Source organism: Camelus ferus, chromosome 34 (assembly GCF_009834535.1).
Source record: "Camelus ferus isolate YT-003-E chromosome 34, BCGSAC_Cfer_1.0, whole genome shotgun sequence".
Taxonomy (NCBI): Eukaryota; Metazoa; Chordata; class Mammalia; order Artiodactyla; family Camelidae; genus Camelus; species Camelus ferus.
Genome location: NC_045729.1, coordinates 4,470,885 through 4,493,911, shown reverse-complemented (window position 1 = coordinate 4,493,911; position 23,027 = coordinate 4,470,885). Strand labels below are relative to the sequence as shown.

The 23,027-nt window shown below is 39.5% G+C and overlaps 1 protein-coding gene across 1 annotated transcript in view; it reads right to left on the bottom strand.

Moving 5' to 3' along the window:
• ITPR2 (inositol 1,4,5-trisphosphate receptor type 2) overlaps nucleotides 1-23,027 on the bottom strand; it is a 417,643-nt gene that overhangs the window by 333,263 nt on the left and 61,353 nt on the right. Inside the window, exons 3-8 of the mRNA XM_032472913.1 lie at nucleotides 9,429-9,544; nucleotides 8,564-8,650; nucleotides 6,364-6,522; nucleotides 1,079-1,177; nucleotides 707-790; nucleotides 262-408 (exon numbers count right to left, since the gene is read on the bottom strand). Coding sequence (XP_032328804.1) covers nucleotides 262-408; nucleotides 707-790; nucleotides 1,079-1,177; nucleotides 6,364-6,522; nucleotides 8,564-8,650; nucleotides 9,429-9,544 — 692 coding nt within the window. The remainder of the gene's footprint in view (nucleotides 1-261; nucleotides 409-706; nucleotides 791-1,078; nucleotides 1,178-6,363; nucleotides 6,523-8,563; nucleotides 8,651-9,428; nucleotides 9,545-23,027) is intronic.

Genomic DNA, 23,027 nt, shown 5'->3' with positions numbered 1-23,027 from the left:
CTGATCAGTCTTGACAACATTCACAATGGAATTTTAAAAAGCAAAATCATAGATATGCCCTTGTTAAATAAAAGAGAGAGAGATGCCCTGAGAAGACAGGCAAAGGGTCACAGCAGTGAAGAGGTACAAGCCGGTTCACAGAAATTACTGTTTTATGGGTCTATCGAAGAAGATGCCTATAACAATAAAACAATCAGCCTAGGGACCGTGTCTTTTTGATGTAAGTATTTATTAAATGCCAAAAAAAAGGGGCGTACACACCTCTATTTCCCAGAGTGCTTTAGAACTGGTGGCAGAAGTGGCTGATTGACGCAAGGTTGTGCGAAGGAAAATGTGCTGCTTTTTCTCGTATTCGTCACAAGTCAGAAACTTCTCTTGTTCCGCATGAAACAGTCGGACAACATCACCCTAGAAAAACAGGTCAAGAAAGCTGCATTTCCAACAAAGCCCTAAGCAAGCAGACATAAGAAGCGGGTGTCTCTTTCTGGTTTTGATACTCGGGGCCCTTCTGCTAACACTTGGCTTTTAATGATTACTTATACATTCCCGAATACAGCGGGGAGATAAGAGAGTTCAATGTGAGGATTAAGGTGTACACTCACAGCCTAAACTTCAAACGCCAGGGAACACACAGGGTTCGCAACCAGAAGCTCAGGAAAGCTACCTTCAATTCTTCCACCAAGTGCGCTACACGGGACATACTTACGCCTTTCAGTACATCCTCTCGATAGGAACTATATTTCATGAATAAAGTGATTTTCCAGCTAGTGTTGCAATTAACAGCATTCACCTATTAATGAAGAGATGTTAAGTTACAAGACTGCAGATTGCATTTCATACCAGAAATTATTACTTCAACCAGCAGAAGGAGAAAAAAGAACAGATTTGGACAATGGGGCATGTATGTGAACACAAACATCGTCAAAGGCCCGTCTGAAATTTACACGTACCTTAGGAAGACAGACTGGCATATCTGGGCTTACGCTTATGAAAACAATGAAAGAAACTGTAGGACTTTTTTTTTTTCCTCTCTCGTGAGAAAAATCAACAAATTCATTTCCTTTCCTCTTAAGCTTACCTCCTTACACCCTGGATTATCAAGAAGCTCTATGTTGCTGGCATGTAGCGGCTGTCCTGCATTCACGGGCATCAAAACAACTTTATCTCCTACAACAATCTAGGGAATCAGAAATAAGTTGCAAATGAGACATTGCACGGATCTTTGGTGCTACATTTAAAGCTAAAAGTAACAGCACAGAAATCCTTGTTATTGACCTAACATCTGGCCCATTTAACCCCCATACAAATTTTAGTTCAATTTTTTTTTTCTCCTTGAGGTAAAACACCTTCTGATAAATGATCATATAATCATGTCCCACGGTGCCCACCAGTCTGGATTCATAAAGCTGGTGTAGATCCTTTTCTTATTGGTCTCCATTTCAGTGAGAGCTTTCTTAAATAGGTCAATAAACAGGCCAGCATCCCTCCACACCAGGTCTGATGCCATGTGCACAGGAGATTATAAAAGTGGATGCATGTGCCACAAAAAGCCACTCTGCCTAAAGGTTAGAATGACTTCAAGCACACGCAGGAAGTCTCATACATGTGTATTACCTCTGCAATGAAAAACATATCTCTTATATCTCATATTCCCCATAATCTCAGAAATTTATTAAACATTCAAAGGTCATCTGGATTCAGGAAATGGAGAATTAGGTACGACCTTATAGGGACACATTTATAGTCTGGGCCTTGGGCAACTGGTTCACTGTTATCTTAAACAACCAACACTAATATTGCTCCTTAAACCTGGTGCTCACTTTTAAATCACAATTAAAATTGGTTATGGGAAAGGTACTTTAAAGAAGTTAAGTCTAAGGTGACTTTTTATTTATGCTACCGTTAACAATGTCTGCTTGATCTTCAAGTTTTTTATTCACAACTCAAACTGTGGGGAAATGAAGTTATGCTTTCTTGATGATAATAATGAACATTTATTTCATAGTTATTCAAGTGAAGTTCTTCTGTTGTTAAGTTCCGTTAGAAGACATCACTGCAGTACCTACACGCTCTCAGAAATGAAAACCAGTACCTTCCCTTTGCATACTTCGTACCAACTAAACATTGGACTAGATTAACAGACAACTGAAAAACAAATAAGGACGCAGACGATTAAAATGAACAGTATCTTAACCTAGGCCAAGACTTTAAGGAACACAATTTCTCATTTTCAAAATAAATTAACCTTTAATAAATCATATACAGGTGTCTACATTCACATATAGGACTGTTGCCACAAACTACGTCTTTAGATTCAAATATGGTAAGAGAAGTCTCAAGCTCACTAACGGAGCAAAAGAAGGTTGTTCTTTGGTCTGCAGAGATGGCTCCTATTATTTGCAGGACTGGTATCTATCCAGTGCCTTTCAAGTTCGTAATCAGTCAGATGCTGTGACTCAAAAAGATCCATTAAAAAGTTCTTTATATGTACCAATTAAGGAAAAGTCATCAAGAAAACGTGCTACGTGAGAGGATGAGGGGGCAGCACTGGGCTATGTTTGTGTGAAAAACGGAGAGGGAGAGAGTAGGAGCGTATGCATAAGAAATCCTCCTGGGGTTAACTGTGCAAGAGAGAAGTTGGAATTGGGGACGTGGGGAAAAGGACACAGACTTCTCCCAATGTATCTTCATATTGTTTTCTGTCTTTGAATCGTGAATTGGTATCTATTTTAAACAATCAAATGACAAACAAATAAACAAAAGTCAACACGATATAGACATATTTGCAACATCCCCCTCCTCAAAAAACAAAAACATTTGCTATTGCACATGACACCAAGGCAGCTCCAAGTCTCAGAGTCGTGTAGAAGCCTGAGTCGTCTTCCATCCTATATGCACTGGGGCTGGAGACCACTCTCTGCCAGCGCTGTCTGGTCTTCCAGTTTCTTAAAGAACAATTGGATTTGGCTCACCGTGTCACTCTTACCTGTACCATATAAATATTCACCAGTAAGCTGCTAAATAGAATGACATGTTTTAGTTGTACCCTTCCAATTAAAAGAACCCTTTTGGTTGCACCCATATTCACTGCTCTAAGTCGTATTATTTTACCATAGCTGTCTATAAGTCTTGGGTCAATCCCTATGTTACTTTTACTTCAAATCACCACCTGTAAAGTCTTATACAATTTTAAGGGACTAATCACATAGCCAAAATGTTAAAAACATCAAGGATTCGTAAGAATGGTATTCATAAGGAGAAGCTAACATTAATTCATTAATACCAGGTCCTGGGTCATGTTCTTAACAATGGTCACTTTTACAATCCAAGCTGAATAAACTTACAAGTGAAATGGACAAGATGCTAATTGTAAGATATGAAAAGAACAGTAAGAAGTGCCAGGAAGAATACAAGTGTGTAAGAAAGAGTCCCTGTTCTTGGGGAATTCACATCTACTTAGATAACTTGGTAAATATGGACCTTGGTAATGATACTCTCAGAAGAGAGCAGGCATGAAGCCTGAACCACTGGTGGGATCAGATGCACCCCGAGAAGCCACAGGCTTAACACAGAACTGGAGGGTGAAGTCATTTTCTGCCACATCACATTCACCCTAGTGCACAAACATTTTTAAAAATCACAATTCCAAAAGCACTTCTGTTGCTTCTATTTAACAGACATGCACGATTCATGCTGGGATTTTGCCGAAAATGAAGAGCAATGCAACTCCGGCTGCTACCCCTCTTCTGCAGTGGCACCTGGTGTGGTGAAAAGCATATTGCAGTAAAAATCAAAACACCAGGGATCAAGTCCCACCTTCGCTAGTTCCAAGGGGTCCAGTTTTGAAGAAGACTGAAATCTACTTGCTGTCTAAAGAAGCTCTTTCCCTAAGGGTTGGGGTTGGTTTTGGTTTTTTTTTTTCTTGATTGAAAGAATATTGAACCTTTTCTCCATTTTAAAATCTACCATCCAGGTAAAGAACTAATGTCTTCTTAGACCAAAGTTGGAAATGAAAAATTAACCACTCAATCATGGGAAGATAAGTGAAAATGAAATATTTATGTACTCTGCTCAAGGCTGTCCCCAGTGACTTTCGAACTGCTCAACAGCAAGCAAGGACTTCTACACAGCTGAAAGCTGAGGGATCCAGGAATCTACTTTCCCCCCAAAACTACCCACCCCGGAATTCTATGAGGTATTTAACAGACATATTCTTAAATGGTAGACACCAGTGACTTTTGACGATGGGAGCCTTTTTCTCCACAGACCATCATCAGCCTCATTCTTCCATTTCATTTCAGCCGCCAAACATCCTGTGGCTATTTACAACCTAAATCACAATGTCACCAACTGCTAAATAGTAAAATAGAAATTTTAAAGTCCTTTAAATCTTGTGCTTTTCTCCTCTTAGATTAACAGGCTTCTAAAGAAAATCAATAGTAATTAAACCTCCTGTTACGAAAGGATAGCATTTCCAGTTGTCTTCAATAAAATACGGCAGGCGTGGCTTTTAGAGAAATGCTACCTGTTCATAGGGAGGAAGATGGGCATCACAGGACAACTGTTCATGTGGCAGGTATGGGGCCGTGGGTGTGCTTATGCTTCACAGCACTGTAATCACACACAAAAGCTGCACAGTGGCGAGCAAAAACAGTGAGCTACTTCAGCAAAAAGCAATGTGTAAGGTTGTTTCAGCCATGCTTTATGGAGCACATCCACACAAGAAGGATTTCTATGCTGCACTTAACAATCACATTGTCTGTTTTAACCAAGATGGAGAGTTTGGGTGGTAGGTTGCACCCAAACCGGCCCAGCAACCCAGTACAACTAATTATTTGAAATAGTTCATTACACTCAACTCTCTTTGATCTGGTAGGGACCTTGTAGTCTCCTTTGATGAGGGAGCAGGGAAAGGAATAGATGGAATGGAAAAAAAAAAAACAGACAGAATGAATCAATAAAATCCACAGCTAGTCTCCAGGCCCCTCCTGGTCCAATCATTTCATCACATTCCTCCAGAGCTTGAGTTCAGGTTTTGTTTGTTTTGATGTTTAATTTTCTTTGACCACCTACAAGCAGAGACCCTGCTCAGTGTGCGGCTGGAGAGGGCACCAAGCATTAGAAAGCAGGGCATCCAAAGACCTAGGTTTTTCATAAACTGCATCATCAGTCCCTGAATAATTGAGAGTTGACTGTAATTAACTACCTACTGAAACTGAAATATATGGCATGCTCCCCCACACATCACTTGATGCCAAAAGAAAAAAAAAAAAGGAGAAAGTATTTATAAGGAATCCAACACAAGAGGTAAAGTGCATTACATTCCTGCGTGCCATGCCTCTTCCCAAACCTTACCTAAGGAGGACATCATCAGATAAGTTATTAACCAAATTAAACCATGAAGCTGGAAGCCTGTGGAATTGAATTTACACTTCAAAATTCAGTGGAAAAATACATTCACTACAACAGAAGACATTTCTAAGACAAGAAACAGCCAGTGCATTTTAAGATGTCATCACCATATTGACTGAGAAAACTGTCAGAAAAATTACACTTTCACATAGCTTCGACTTCATGTTAATTTTTTAAATCTCAACTACTTTTCTTGATCGCCTGACCCAGTATTTGTAAAGTATTCTATTTATGACAGTTATTCAGTATTTGGCATCTACCAGAATTTAGTAAGCATCTCCCATGTGTTAGGGACTGTCACCTGCTACTTCATTTTTGACACACAAAAGTATCTAACTATTGATGCTGTTGAATCATTTCACATAATTTTTATTTACTCTATAAAGTGGCAGAAAAAATTTTTCAGCAACTACTAAAACTCACATGATGCAACATGCTCGTATTCCACAATGTATTTAAATACTGTCATCAATGACAACACTGCCAATCTATAGCTCCTCATTCGTAAAACATCTACACATCTTAATGTATAGACTGTAAACAGTTGGTCACAGAGCCAGTAAACAAAATACTGTCATGATTCACTGTGTTACTCTATTAATTCAAAGGGTAGACACCATCTTCTAAGCACAGCATTTTGTCCTTACAGACAAGCTCCCTCCTGATGAGGCAGAGAAGCAAACTCTGCCTCTTCCCTTAAAAGGCTCAGCCAATATTAACGTTACTTAAGTTCTTTCACACAAATCCTGGCTGGAAGATGATTTTCAATTAATCTGATCTTTGTCTTTTTACAATTCCTGAGCACAATTTGTACAACAGATAGATGCTTTTAACATTAAAGAAATTAACATAAAAATAAATCCTTTCTTTGCACTTTCTGGACTCTCTTACTTATCAAGAACTATTCTTTTTAAGAATGCACTGTTTTCTCTTAATTTTATAGTTACATACATTGTCACCCTCGCTTCTCAGCTTCCAGAAGGGATGGATATAAAACCAAGACCCTTCATTCCCTGCAGCATCCAAGGACACGCGCATGGCATTCTTCTCCAGTAAAGCAGGGAGTCTCTTGTTGACAGTCAGATACTTGTTGCTTTTTATATGCAGCAGCTGTAGGAGAAAGAAATGGATGACCACCTTTATTCTCTGATCTCCTCTGCTTATACCTACATCACGTGCCCACATAACATGGCTCAGGGTAGAGATCAAACACAGGAGCTCTTTGCAGACTCCACACTGCCACCACCTTTCCAAACTGACTTTCTTTGAATCTCTCCTCACCTCCACCCCCAGTTCGGTTTCATTATAAAGTGAGTACATGAGGAAAGCAAACCAGGGGACACCACGGAATAATTTTCATCAACTGATAAGAGAATAAAACCAGGCTTTCCAAAGGAAACCTGGAGGTTCCCCCAAACCACATTCTTTCTTTCTCAATTCCAGCACAGCCACCAAAACAGAATATACAAAAGAATAACCAAGGACCTGTAATAATGCACCCACCTACTTCATATTATTAACCACTCCGGCCCGCAGACAACCCTGCTGTGCGAGGAGGCAGACCGCACGTCCTGACCAACCCTGCCACTCCCACCAGAGGACGCTCCATTTCAGATGAGGGCAGGCGCACTGCTGCGTGGGTTATCTGGACTCCACCGGCAAAACCTTTCCAGGACACTATTCTGCTGAGTAGAAAGCTAAGACAAATAAACTTCCTGTCTATTATTCCAATCGCTTCAAAAAATAATGGTCGTCTTGATATCCACACACTAAGAAGGAAATTATCTCAGAAACCAATGGAAACCCTCAGGGGCCAACCTCACTCCTTGGGGATCCACCCTGTTAGAGCACGTGGCTCAGCCCCTAACTCACCACGCAAACATTTGTATGTCAGGTGCTTGATAAGACACAACAGCCCCACATGCTGGCACTTAGTATCAATGAAAACTTGGCTAAGAGAAAGTCTATTTGTGGAGGACCAGACTGGTCCGAGGGACATGCAGCCACAGGGACCACAGAATCCATCACTGGATTAACTCATATGTCCAGGGAGCCACAGACCCAGGCACTGTCATCCTGTCCCATCAGAAAACTGCTGTGACAGGTCCTCTGCTCGGACATTTTGCCACTGGCCAGTAACAAAACATCAGGGGGTGTTATTTTTTTCAAGCAGCTCTATTGTAGTATTTACGATAAGGAAGTTGTTCAGGTTATTGTTTACAATATTAAACAGTGTCCTCTTTGTGAGAGCGCATTGGAGAAACAGTTCTCTGGTCTTCTTCCTGGGAACGCTTTGCTTCTAGACTTCTGACTTAGTTCCACGTTATGGGCCTTCTATGTGAACACTGTAATTATCTTATGCTTTCCTTATAGCCAAGGGGACAACAGAAAGGCTTCCAGCCAAAGTTTACCAACCTTTTGATCACGGATTTTATAAACATGCCTCACCCTTGACTTCACTTTATCTGTCCAATCACTATTTTCCCTTCGATCTAGTTGCTTTATTTATTTCTATTTTATCTTGTTATGAGGAATGTATTTTTGAAAATGCCTTACATTCTTTTTGGAACAAGGTGGGGCATATATTAACAAATACCTAAGTAAAAAGCTAAAAGATCTAAGTGAATCATGAGAAAGGAATGCAGCTGAGATAAATCAGTGTGTGCACTAACTAAAAGTCAAAATCCTGGGGGTGAGGAGTATGCTCAGTGGTAGAGCGCATGCTTGGTGCGCACAAGGTCCTGGGTTCAATCCCCAGTGCCTCTGTTAAGGAAAAAAAAATCTAGTAACAATTCAGGAACAATTTCCATCTAAAATTACAATTTGAAAACTTTCCTCTGTCTACAAAATGAAAAGATAAAGCTTCATATGTTATACATTAGTCCCATTAATTCTAAAGGACTATTTCATTACAGGCTACCCCCTCATCATCTTCCTTTTGATTTAATAATTTGTGCATATGTCTAGAAAAGCTCACTTCTATGTACCCAGCAGATGTGTTTGTACAGAATGGTGTGCTGAATAAAACTGGAAATATCATACTAAGAACAAACTGTCGTATTCCCAAATTTTAATGCAGCTTGGCATTGCTACCAAATGTGTTATCCATAAAATTCATCTCTATTTAAGAGAAAGTTAAATCGACACTTACTTGTATGACGTTGCTGTATTTCACAATTTCTCCCAACAGTTTCTTATTCTCTGATTCATTTTGCTTTTGTTCCAGTTCAGCAGCATGCTATAAAATGATTATCACATATTTAGTGGGAAGCATAGGAAACAGAGCACAGTAAGTGACAACGAAATAAGGTTTATTTTAAGAACAAAGACTACAACCATGACTAAAATAGGCTGGTTGCTTGACTCTTGGTGCTCGGGGAGAAGTGGGGCAGTAATTAAATACATGATTCTAATGTGTGATGATTCTCTCAATTTAATGCTGAAATGTAACGAAAAATATATTGGGATTTTTTTTGTTAGAAATTTCAGGAAAGTACCAGGCTCTTTGGTCCTATAAAATTACTTTCAGAAGCACTACTGCTAGAGAAATCAACCAGGACAGCAGGTGAATTTCAAAAGCATCAAAATACAGTTTCAGCTCTGAAAGTAACAGGAATTTTCATGACACAAATTAAGTTCTATTAAATGTATACTCAGCCCAAATCAGAAACAATAGACTTTCAATTTTTTTCCAACTGGTCTTTCCAAAAAAATTAGGTGCTACGCCAAGTAAAATATAACTGGATTTGATATTCCTACAGGGATTGAGTTGGTTTTCAGTTCGATGTGACTATCTGAATTAGCCTGGCACACCCTAATAAATGGGAGAAATGTATTACCTACATGCCAGGAAACCAGCAGTCACACCCCATGACCTCAAAGTCCTTTCCACTCTCAGAGTGTTGCCACATCCACTCGGAATCTCAGTGCACTGAGTGAAATCACCAAGCTACGATCTTTTGTTATTGCTATACTTGCGCTGGCCTGAGCCAGGCAGGTGGGAGGCTGGCCCTTACCTGCAATTTCTTCAGCAAGGCTGCCTCTGTGTGGTTCCCCTGTTTAGCTTGCTTGGCTTTCCAATATTGTTTCTGAGCAGAATATCGGTTCATAGGGCACACCTTAAAGAGGCAGTCTACGGCAAACCAACAAACAAAACACCATAACCAAGGAGGACCAGCGCTTCTTTGATCTCTCCTGTAGCCTAGCCCTGGAATCTTGAGATCCCTGAGATCAACTAACACTTAAGCATCATCCAGCCCCTTCCCCTGTCAACTCTTAAACTCCCCCTGTACCATCCTTCTTGAATAATTATTTAGCCTGTTAAAATACCACGTTCTTCATTAATTGAGCGGTTTTTTTTTTTTAAGAAAACCATAGGTAGTGTGATTTATAAAGAAAGCAAGCCAATGTAATTATTATAAAGCCCTTCTTAATTGTAACGGGGGTACATGGTCTTAGAAAGTGAACAGAGTGAGATGCGTGACTTTCACTGCCTTCTCTGACCTTGCATAATTAATTACTTATGCATGGTGTGTTACGTTTGACCGAAGTGATCTAAGAAGTAGAAACAATCACAGTTACCACAACAATCACATTTCAGTCATTCATTCTCCAAGTCTCCACATACCCAGGGTGAATATGGCATGGAAATCTGAGATGCAGCGTGTTACAAGGGGAAAAAACGAAGCAAAACAAAAACACAAAAAACCAAACCAAGGTTATAGTCCTAACTCTTCTACTAAACACCAGGTTGGGAAATCATGGTGGAATAAAGCAGTCAGTGAGATCTCTAAGGCAGAAAACAAAGTGTTTGTTTTTCTGTTGAATGAGGAAAATGGAAGTTGGACTAAACAATGCTTCCATACGCTAATGATGGGGGAATGGATTACAATCCAGATCAAAGGTCAATCCCGGCAGTCTACACTAACGGAGTATGGACATAGAAGATCCAAACATTTCATTTTTCTCACAAAAAAAGTATGAGAACTCTACATAACAAATTCACTTTGTTTTGCTTGATACGTTAATATTTACAATCATTTTCATTTTTCAAAAATGTTTCACAAAAATAAAATTCAGTCAACTCAAATACCCATTTTAGCCACATTCTTGATGATATTTTATATATATGCTCATTCTGTCACTCTCATAAAAAATTAATTATAAAATTAAATGAGGGGCTCGACCTCTTTTCAAATCTCACTGGTTCTAATGGCACACACGATCAAGAACTATGACTGTGTATTTTCTAACGAATTTTTAAAATTCAGAAGGAATCATGACTTTTTTCCCTACAGCTTGTAATTATAAACACCAATTCTATTGATTGCCTCCCCTCCTACACATACAAAGCTAGAGAAAACATTATTAATTTCTGGTCTAAAAGTTATTGATGTGGATGAGTAAATATTTTATATGAAAGTAGCAGAAAACAGACATCTTCTAACTACTTAAAGTAGGTTGAGTGACTATCAAAATTACAATATGATGCAGGAATCGTTATCACTTGGCAAAAGTGTGTGAAAACCAAATAACTAGACGTGAAAAGTGTTCTCCTTGGCAGCATATCTTAGAAGCCCTAGAAAATATCTCCTATATATTAACACCTACAAAGAGAATATACGATTTTTTCAAGCTCAGATATAGAGATTGTTTACAGGTTGTCTCCAAAAGAGGACTCCCAGTTTAAAGCAGCAGACTATATTGACCATCCTATGTTAGGCAGGTGGCCAAACCCTACATTGCTGAGTGCAGCAAAAACACAGATCCGTATTCAAGTCGAACTGAACTCTACAATCTGCAGTTTCTACTTCTGACTTCCTTTATCTATGAAAAGAAAAGAGAAAAAAAAAAAGTGTTCTCCATTACTTCACATTCCTAATTAAACTCATTAGAAAATGGTCTTTTGACAAAGAAAATGTTTTTTTTCCTAAATTCTAGACCACCTGACTAGCATTCCTGATTAGTGGCACCCTGGGGTAGCTAGCAAAGAAACTGGGTGTCGTGGTCCTCATGCTCGTGGCTGAAGAGATTGTGAGATGAAGCCATACATCCAGCCTGGCAGGGTTACGTGAGGTTGTGCCTCTGGGTGACTCAGGCCCTGTCCTCAGAAAGTTCTCGGTCCACTGGGCGAAACAGGCAACAACCCTGTGCTGAAGTTTCACAATGGAGCCTTGGAGAAGGTACTGGGGCTCAAGGATGCATGTGACCTTTCTCATTCTTTAGGGGAGGCCAGAAAAGTCTTCCCAAAGGAGAAGACATAAGCCAAGGGGTAAAGGGTCAATAGTAAGTCAGTACATCGGCAAGAGGGTCCAAATGCTCAGGCGGGCGGAGCCTCCCAGAGCCCACGACCCACACAGTGGCAGAGAAGTGGCAGGCCCAAGGACCTGCCAACCACGCAGGAAAGCTACGGCCCAGGCTGCGAAATGGAAACAGAGAGGCTGCAGAGTGCAACCTTCTAGGTTAGGAGTACGGACTTCATCCCACAGAAAATGCCGAACTCTTACAGGGTTTCAGCTCGAACAGTCTGTGAAGGATGATGTGAACAAGAAGGCGAGAAACACAGCAGGAAAGCCCACTGCCCGTGTGATGAGAGAGTGAGGATCTGAAGTTGGGCATTCGCGAGTTTCAGGGTAGCTGTTGATTTGAAGAGAAAACAGCAGAGCCACCAGGCTTCATCTTATCTATCAGTGTGGGGTGGGGAAGGGCGAGGGAGAGTGAGGACGGCCATACAGGCTTCCACCCACTCTGTCTGAGACACCAAGCCTTAGATTTCAAAAGCCCTTTCCATTTTTGGGGCCTCAGCTGTATGGTCCTTTCCAGGAAACCTCCCCCAGGAGGCATCTCATTTTGTAAATAACTGATCTGTTTCTGCATGGGAACTCATATCACAGGACTATTCTGGCTGATGGGAGGGAACCTAGGGCATGCAGATTTCAGTAAAAATACTTTTGGTGTGGTGGTGGCTGCGATGGGTGTGGGAGTGTGTGTGTGTGTTTAATTCTCTCTGCTTCCTTTAGAAAACATTTTTTTTAATCTACTGGTCTTGGGCTAGTCACGTATTTTGTCTGATTCTAAATGTACTTCATAATAATTGTGTTAATAATACTGCCACGCCTAAGGCACAGGACTGCTGAGATGTGCAGAAAAGATAATCTGAGAAACTGCTCTGTGAACTTTAAAGCGCTATTGTTAAGTGTTCGGTGTAAGGTACTATTATTAATATTGCTTCATTCATTCAGCAAAAGCTTCATGAAGATTAAGAGGTGACTAAACTCTTACAGAGCTCTCAGCAAAGAACATCAAAACGTAGAGTTCTCGGATTAAACCCAAACACAACCCCGAAGTGCCCAATTCACAACAAGGTGTTCATCCCTTTGGTTTAAGATACCACAAGTATATTTGTAGACAGTTCCTGAATTCCCTGAAACCCCATGGCAAGGAGCAAAGGATGCATTCTCTACTACCCTGTATTATTGTTTCAAATATGTAGAAGCAATCATTAACACCAGCATGGGTGCAGCCGTTGACAAAAAAAGCCCACGTTCCTTGGCACACAGGAACTCGGCTATTTCAAAGGTATCCGCTCTCAGCCAGCTTTCAGAACTAGCTCTCTAGTATCCTTAGGTCTGCTCATCCTCTGAAATTAGAGATGTATATACCGCTAGGAAAAAAAAGAAATTCAGGGAGATTTCCAATTAGAAACCAGTTCAGTGTCGTTTAATAATTAGGTAACAACAATCTCTTTAGCATTTCAAGACTCAAAGAATAATAAAAAAGGAAAGGTTTCCTTCATAGAGTGAACACCAAAAGCACAAACAGAAAGAGGTAATTTGAGTCACGTTTTTTAAAAAGCTTAACCTGAAGACCTGAGGCCAGCAATTTTACAGAATTACAGAAGCTCAGGAAATGTTAAAAATCCGACAAAACCAGCTATGTTCAGTCAGGCAATATCGTAAAAATAATGTCCTAGAATTAGAACACATTTTTATAACCATGGAAGGAAATCAAGCCTCCCAAAATTGTTCACGTTAAATTGAAAGAAAGGGTGGCCTCGTAATCTGCTAATAAATGCTAGTGGCGGGAAGAAATATGAAAGCCATTCAAACGGTGTGGAGCACGTAATCCACGGCATATAAAGCTGTAAATCAAAGAACTAACCTTCCCACGTGACTCCCTGTAACTCTGGGAGGAAACCAGTCTAAATCAACCTCCACTTACAATACCTAGCTAAATAGGTTTGAAATGTTTTGCTTTTGTCCATAAACAACCACCTCCAAAAATATTTGTATCTAAGGCAGTTTCTGCAACCCAGTTCAAGCTATACAGTAGCCAGCAATTTCCTTTCGTAATGGTGGAAAGAAAACTTTCTGTTTCATTTCTCCTTGCTCCAAAAGATGTTGTAAGATTTAAATAAGGCAAAGATATTAAACCATCGGCGAATGCCTGTCACAAAGGGGGCATTCAACAAATGTCTCTTTCATGGTAGCTTGTAAAATTACCTCATACTGATTGCTGGGAACGTGGTTGCCAAGGGCTCTATTATCTCCACATGGAGAAGGTGGGGAGGGGGTGCGTCAGGAGCTTTTCTTTTTCTCTTTGTGATATAAACAGGATGGAGCAGAGTTCCAGGAAGACAATCGGACCTTCCCAATGATAAAATGGAAAGTGGTAACAAAACTCTCCCCAGGGTAAGGGACAGGCAGACAAGGAGCCACTGGGCACTAGCAGTTAGAATTCAGAGCTGGTCAGGGGAGGGGTACACGTTCATTAGCCAAAAACATAACTGTAGCTCTGTTTTTGTTTTTCAGTTTCCTAAGAAATGCATCCTGAAATAACTGTGTATAGAAGCCTCGATGTTTAAAGTGTGTTTTTAAAAGGATCCTGCTTTGTTTTGTTTCTGCGTGGAAATTTCAAACCAAACGTCTATTCCCTTGATCACAGTGAAAGGCAAGTATAGAAAGGGTGTCTAGGAGGGAAAGTGTCCTCCAGAACGTTACAAAGGCCAAAGAAAATGCATCGCAGGTGTTAGCAAAGCATTAAAATACATGTATGTTCATGTATAAATGAAAAATTGCGCTCTACACTGGAATTAGACACAACTTTGTAAAATGACTATAACTCAATAAAAAAAGTTTCAAAAAAATTTATCCCAACACATGGATGGGCAACTATGAAGACTACAGGATAAATTTCTCTAGGCAAAAGTCAGCTGTTTTACTACTGAAGAGGGAGATAAATGGCCTTTCATAGTTACAGGCTTGTAGACTCTGAAAATGTTAGAACTTAAAGGGGCCCCAGATAAAATCCCACCTTTCCCGTCTCTGAGATAAGGAAGCAGAAACTCAGAGTGATTTGCCTTGGTCGTTCATGAGAGAATCTCTAGGTTAAAATAAGTTATAAATACGAGTAAGTTCGACCACACATAGGATGCCTGGAAGCCCCGACAAGGGAGGTTAACACTATACTTGGTTTGCTCATTACACTTTACTGACACGGAGTACTTGGTAAGCTATACTGAGTACTACATACTGAGATTAAGGATCATTTGAGCTTCACAGCCACCTTGAGAGTTAACCAGGATTATTTTCTCCATATTCCAGAGAAGGAGACTGAGACTTTTCTTAAGTCTACAAAGTTGGTAAGGAATTGAGCTGGAATTTGAACTGAGATCCTCTGATATATACCTACATCTATCTACACCTATAGATACACAGACAGATACCTGATACCTAGATAGATACACAGATAGACAAACAGATACACAACAGTTCTAATACTGCAAAAGAAACATGAATGTTTTCTCATAGGAAATATGCCACATGTCTGTACATAATTAAATGTTAAGACATCAATAGGAATGTCATAAAATTATAGGCTCAAAAATAGGAATTACCTTATTCCTACATGAATGGCTAAATACTCAAAAACAAATGAAATTTTATATTTTGCTTCCTTTGGAGTGAGGCGGAAAAATAAAATTCAATGCTAATTTTCATTCTTGTCAAGGTTTGAATTTTAGCATTAAGCAAACCATTACACTAGAAATAAGTAGGATTTGCTATCGGAACATCATAATGGTATAGTTTTCCCATTCCCAAAGTATCATATTAACACTGATTATCAAAAAAGTATAAACACAGATTCCAAAATCAAAATGCAAGTCTATAAATCCCATTACACAAATATCAAGTCTGAAAGAAAAGAAATGAAAGTAAATTTATACACACATAAATTTGTCTGTTCATATAGGCACACACAATACTTTTATGTACATATTTTATGTTTATTTGTATTCTTATTTATAAGTATATAATATGCTTTCATAGTGTTGCCTATGTATCACAAGTTGTCACATTCCCTGATCTTTTTTGTTACTGAAGTATGGTCAGTTACAATGTGTCAGTTTCTGGTGTACAGTATAATGTCCCAATCATGCATTTATATACATATATTCCTTTCCATATTCTTTTTCATTAAAGGTTATTACAAGGTATTAAATATTTCTTCTGTGGTATACAGAAGAAATTTCTTTTTTATCTATTTCTACATATAGTGGTTAATATTTGCAAATCTCATAAACTCCCAAATTTATCCCTTCCCACCACCATTCCCCAATAATCACAAGACTGTTTACTATGTCTGTGAGCCTGTTTCTTTTATAGATGAGTTTATTAGTGTTCTCTTTTTTCTTTTTTTTTCAGATTCACATACAAGTGATGTCTCATGGTATTTTTCTTCCTGTTTCTGGCTTACTTCACTTAGAATGACGATCTCCAGGTCCATTCATGTCCATTCACTGAGTAGTACTCCATTGTATAAATATACCACAATTTCTTTATTCAGTCATCTGTCGATGGACATTTAGGTGGCTTCCATGTCTTGGCTATTGTAAATAGTGCTGCTATGAACATTGGGATGCACGTATCTTTTTGAATTATAGTTCCCTCCAGATATATGCCCAAGAGTGGATTGCTGGATCATATGGTAAGTCTATTTTTAGTTTTTTGCGGAATCTCCATATTGTTTTCCATAATGTCTGCACCAAACTACATTCCCACCAGCAGTGTAGGAGGGTTCCCCTTTCTTTACACCCTTTCCAGCCACATTCCCTTGTTTAATTCTTCTAAAAACCCTTTGAGATAAGTATTAGCTTTATAAATGAAGAAAGAGAAACTCTGAACATTTTGAAGATCTATCCTAAAGTCTCAAAACTAGTTTTTGGACTTAATCCAGATCAATCTGTCTCCAAAGCCCATCTTCATAATTTAATAGAAGATGCTCTATATTTCTGAAATTAAAACTTTAAAAAAATCTACTTCACTTCCATTAGGACAGCTATTAATTTTTTAAAAGCAGAAAATACCAAGAATGGGGAGAAATTGGAACCCTTACACTGTTGGTGGGAGTATAAAATGGTGCAGCCACTTTGAAAAACAGTACGGCAACTGCTCAAAAAATTAAACACAGTATTATCATATAATCCAGTAATTCCACTTCCGAGTATCCAACATAATTGAAAGTAGGGTCTTGAACAGATAATTATACTTATGGTCACAGCAGCATTGTTCATAATGGACAAAAAGTAAAAGCAATTCAAATGTCCATCAAGAGATGGACGGACAAACAAAATGTGGTATACACTTACAATGGAATATTATTCACCCATAAAAAGAATAAAATTCTGATATATGCCAAAAAAAAAAGTACATTAGGTACATTCACTGAAATTAAAACACACAACATGATTTCATACTCCTGGAGATGCTGAAAATCTCCAAGGACCGAAAAAGAGACTATCTGAGAATCTGTAACTATGACTTAATAGCATAACAAAGTAGCCGCCTAGAAACAGCCAGGCAGGGAATGTTATGGCCTCAAGCTCTACACTTGGCAAGTAATAATTTTCAAACGGCTGAACAACTAAACTCTCACGACAGGTAAATTAAATTTATAGAGATCGGCTTTTTAAACCAAATTTAGCATCCAATAATAAATCTTGGCCTAATTTATTTAAGTTGAACACAGGATGTTGCATGCCAAGTTATAGTTATGTAATGGAGAGTTATGTAATATTTAGATTGAAGAAGTGTTTGCATTCATTGTCTAGCTATTAAATTAATTGCTATTCTATTATGGGAGAACCAAAAGAAAAATCAGTTTATTGTGCTCAGTCCTCTGTGAGCAGATATTTACCCACAAGAACAAAAAAGATAATAAAGCCTTAATCATCATAATTATTTTAAGTTTATGCCAAAGTGACACTAGCTTTCTGTAGATTGTTACAACAAAGCATCTACCTCTACAGATAATTTAGAAGTCAATGCACAATAACCTGAGAGCAGCGTTCTTAAAACTTTAACTGTGCAAACCAGGTTTGAAGTCAGTGTACCTGGTGAAAGTCAGCCCTTTTTGAATGGAGTAAAATGGAACAGAATGGAATGGAACTGGAAGGGCAGGGAAGGGAAACAGAGGACATCACAACAGCAAGTGCTCTTCTCAAGAAGCTTGTTTCGGGGTGTGTGTGTGTGTGTGTACATGCTGGATTACAATGTGAAATGTTCGGTATTATTGAGAGTTGTAATAAAAAGTGTTTGAAAGTCACTATTATAGAGGACTATACATATGTGCAGGTTAAAGTTAAAGGAACTGCAATTTAAAAAAAAAACAGAGAGAGAGGAGAAGCGGGGGAGGGAGAGGAAGGAAAGGAAGGAAGGAAGGAAAGAAAGAAAGAGGGAAAGAAGGAATCCTGTGGTCAAGAGAAGAGAAACCTCAAACAACCAAGGACACTTTTTTGCTCTATGGATGACTTGAAATCCAGTTTTTCAAATCTATGTATGTATGTGCATGACTGGGACATCGTGCTGTACACCAGGAAGTGACACACTGTAACTGACTGAACTTCAATTAAGATAAATAAATAAATACTTAGAGTTCAAAAAAATAAAATAAAATTATAGATATGTGAAAAAAAAAGAAATCCAGTTTTCATTTTTAAATAAAAACGAGCCTTTTTTTAATTGCTCTATCAAACCTTTATATAGGCAATTACAATGGAACAGGAAGATGACCTGTTAAAAATATCTTCCTCCTTCTTGACCCCTGCTCTGGTCGACCTCCACCTCTACTCTAGTGCCGACCTATCAGAAGCTGTCTTTCCTTAGTTAACATGCTTGCGTGTAACTCCACATTCAGCACCTATTACTGGTACACAGAAGATGCTCAGAAACTGCAGAAGCACATTCCTGCCAAGTCACCCGAGAAATAATCATTAGATTTCTGTTCTTTCTGCTCTGAATGGTCTTTGTCTTTTTTTTTTTTTTTTGTCTCCTATTAAAATGCAAATATCTGAGCAGGGAACACACGAAGATCTTGGTTCTCAGTTCAAAACTGGAAGTTCCATGCGTGACATGGGGTTGGCACTGCAGATCTGAGGAAGGCGCCTTTTAGATTGCTGATGACTGCAAGGCTAGGCAGGGAAGGTGTTTATCAAATTTTCAGATGGCAGGGACTGAGGAGGAGTAACTAACTCAACAGATAAAAATCTAGATTTTAAATAATCTCTACAGGACAAACATCAACCCAATTAAATTTTAAACATATAAAACATAAATTTCTACATTGAAGTTCAGAAAAATTCAACTGCTTGCACACGTGATAGACTTAAGTTCCACTTTATAATTAAAGTGACCATGCAGCCCTGTGTGCCCAGGACAGTCCTGCTGTTTGCTTGTTGCGTGAGCCTATTAATTGCGTCCTTTTACGCTCTCAAAAGTGCCCTGGTTTAGACGATAAAGCATATGCTCACTTCAAATATAATAAATGAATACCATGATGTGGCAGCTGGAAAGCTGATGTGGCCATTTGAGGCCGACTCATGGAAGAACGGAGCCTCAACCAGAGAAAAGGAACACATCCAGAATATTAGGCTCAATTATACACCTCCAGAGTGTGGGCTCAATGATAGCTGGCACATTTTAAGTGGCACCCTGACAAGATCGCCTGGACCCAAAGCTGGATAAACAGGCCAGCAGGCATAATATACAAATCCTGTTGTTTGAAGAACAGTGGCAGAACTGGAAAATACTGTCCAATGGAGGAAAATGGAATAGACATTATCTACTTTCTATAGCTGAAGGTCGACATAGGAGAGGGAAGAAACTTTCTTCTATACCGCTCTAGAATCAGTTTGTTGGATGTAAGGAAGATCTTGGCAGCAGTTGGAAAAGTCCAAAAATACAAATTAATCACAGGCAAGTAAACTTTTACAATAGCATCCGGGCAGAGGCAGGTGAAAAATGCCGTCGAAGGGACCTTGCATCGGAAAAGGAGGCCCCTTCCAAACACTCCCTTCTGTTTTATGATGGGAACTGTGGCAGAGGTGACTGGCATGAGAGGGCAGAGTTCACACCTCGTATTTAGGGATGGAAAGTTCAGACTGCACACCTGCCGCAGCTGTATTTATCACACCGTGGTTTGGTTTGGCACCTCACTATTACAGACACCAGGAAATTGCAGCCCTGGAACTTAGAAGTCTTCTGCTACTAAATATTTGTCAGCGCTAGGTTAAAATACCCAAAGCACTATGCAAATATGCCTTATTATTACTTCCAACTTTATTTCTAGATGAGCAAATACAGTTGTGTTTACGGCTCAGATGCTTGTGGTGACATTTTTTCACTTAAGTTTTTTAACTTCGTAAGAGACTCCCAGATGAAAAGACAATGAACAGAGAACCAAAGTTTAAAAGACACCTTCTCCCTGCAAACCCTCCCATGCATCCACCCACACACACACACTATGCACCAAGCACCATGATACATGCTTCACATGGGTTCTTAAACCTTCACAGAAAATGTGAGACAGGTCCTGTTAGCATCCCCATTTTACAGATGGTGCAACTGGAGCTTGAAGGTTAGGTTCTGCCCAGGGTCACAGAGTTAAGCAAGTGGCAGAGCTGGGATTCAAACCCACACGACTAACTTCAGAGTCTGTGCTTTTATACACTGAAGATGGAAAGGACACACACAACCCAGCTATGTTGCAAGTTTGAAAGACAAGGCAGGAAGACATTGAAGAACTGGGAAGCAGCAGGAAAGGTAAGGCGTCCGGAAAGCAGGCTGGACAGGAGAAGGAGGAAACAGAGACGAGGAGACAGAGGAACTGGGGCAGGAGACAGGACGGGGGGAGTCAGAGCAACAGCGGAGGACTTGTCTTCTTGCGTTCTTTTGTTTTGTTTTGTTCTTTTTTTCCTTTTTGTCTTCTCCTTTCATATCTGTTTCCTTTTTCCTTCACAACTGTAAATCTTTGTGTTTTCCTCTTGCTTCACTTCTTAAGCCCTCATTCCATCCCTCTTCTCGGTATTGGTTCATACTTTCTCTTCTCCTAGTCATTTTTTTCCTTTCACTCTCATTTTATTCTTTCCCCAGTGTTTCCTTTATCTCTTCTCTGAACTTTCCCTTTACTTTTCTTTGTTTCTTTCTTTCCTTACATGATTACAAAATTGTGCTTCAAATGTCTTCTTATTCTCCTTGGATAAGATGATCTCTTTTGTATTTCAAATAAAAATATAGATGACTTGGACATTTCTTATCAAAACTTAACTTAAAATTAACTTTCAAAAGCAAAACGGACATCTAACAAAGGACTTGGGTCCAGGATGCAGAAATCAATTTCACAGCTCAGTTAAAATACAAAACACCTACAACCCAATAGACGTGAACAGACACTTCAAAAAAAAGATACATGGAAGGCCAGTAAGCACAGGAAAAGATGCTCAGCATCACTGGTGATTAGGGAAACACAAATTAATACCACAGTTACACACCACTACACACCCACTAGGAAGGCTAAAATTAAAAAGAATGACAATACTGTAAGTTGGTGAGGATGTGGAGCAACTGGCACCCTCCTACACGGTACACACGTACATAGACACACCCTCGTTCACAGGATGAATGCCAATGGTCCAGCTGCTTCTGAAAACATTTTGGTAATTTCTTGAAAACTTAAACACACACTGAATATAGGATTCAGCGATCCCCATTCCAAAAGAATTAAAACACATGTCCACACAAAGCCTTGTACACAATCATTCACATCAGCATCATTCACAATAGCCACACCAAACAAAGGGAGGCAACACAGCTCCACGTGCGGCAGAGTGTCCAGACAGCGGAATACTCCTTAGGCCAGCAATAAGGACTGAGCTGCTGACACACACACAGCACAGATAAATCTCAAAAAACACACGCTAAGTGAAAGAAACCAGACTCAAAAGATTGCATACCATGTGATGCCATTTATATGAAATTCTAGAAAAGGCAAAACTGTAACATCCAAGAGAAAGTCAGTGGTTGCCTAGAACTGGGGTGGTGGGGGCAAGGACTGATGGCAGAGAGGCAGGAGGAATTCTCAGGGGGTGATGGAAGTATGACTGGAGCATTGGCTGTACAACTGTATACATTTACCAAAACTCTTGGAACTGAGCACTTAAAATGGGTGGATGTTACTGCCTGTTAAGTTACTATTGTAATAAAACTGGAAAAACAGTAAATGACTAGATGTGTATACAGCCCTCAACTGCTTTCTTTTCTATGGATCAGTGATGTCCCATAAATAGTCTTAAGATAAAAGATGAACTTTAAAGACATAATAAGGACTTGTTTCTGTTGCTTGGGTTGTGGTTGGCTTGCTGTGGGAGGGAGAGGAAGCCTCGGTGGCTTGCTGGCTACACAGCAGGACCTAGCTGCCCTCCCTGCACCTGGTCGCTCTCAAACATATTTGGTGACGGACGGATAAGGCACGCCCCGGGCTGCAGCAGGCAGATCGGGTTAAACCCAGCGAGACAAATTTCCCTAAACTCAGCATGAAAACATAATAGAGGCTTAATCCCAAATTTAACTTTAGTAATTTGGAGCAAAGAGCAGCCTGGAATACCTTGTCATACCTGAAAGGGAGGAAGCCCACACAGACTACTGGGTCACCTCCACGGGCCTTGAAGAGGCTCCCGCTGAACAGGGATGAGGCCATCTGAGCCTAAGGACTGATGACTACATTGGATGAACGCATGTCAAGTATGTTAAAAATCCATGAGTTCTAATACATATAAAATAGATAAACAACATGATTATATGGTATAGCCCGGGGAACAATATTCAATATCTTGTAGTAACTTCTGGTGAAAAGAACATGAAAATGAATGTATGTGTGTTCCTGTATGACTGAAGCACTGTGCTGTGCACCAGAAACTGACACAACAGTGTAAACTGACTATACTTCAATAAATATATGTATAAATATATATATATATATATATAATTTTTTTAAGTCCATGAGTTCATAGTCATAAGAAAAATACTTGTTAGTCCTCTTTGGAGGTCAGTGTACCAACTCATTAGTCTCAATACGAGTAAGTAAAGGAAATTCAGCACTAAAAAGACAGACAAAAGCGGGGAGAGAACAGCTGGTGGTGTTAGAGCACGTGCTTAGCATGTGGAGGGTCCTGGGTTCAATCCCCAGTACCTCCTCTATAAATAAATAAATAAACCTAATTACCTACACACACACACACACACACACACACACACAAAAGACAGACAAGAAAAGAGGAAGGA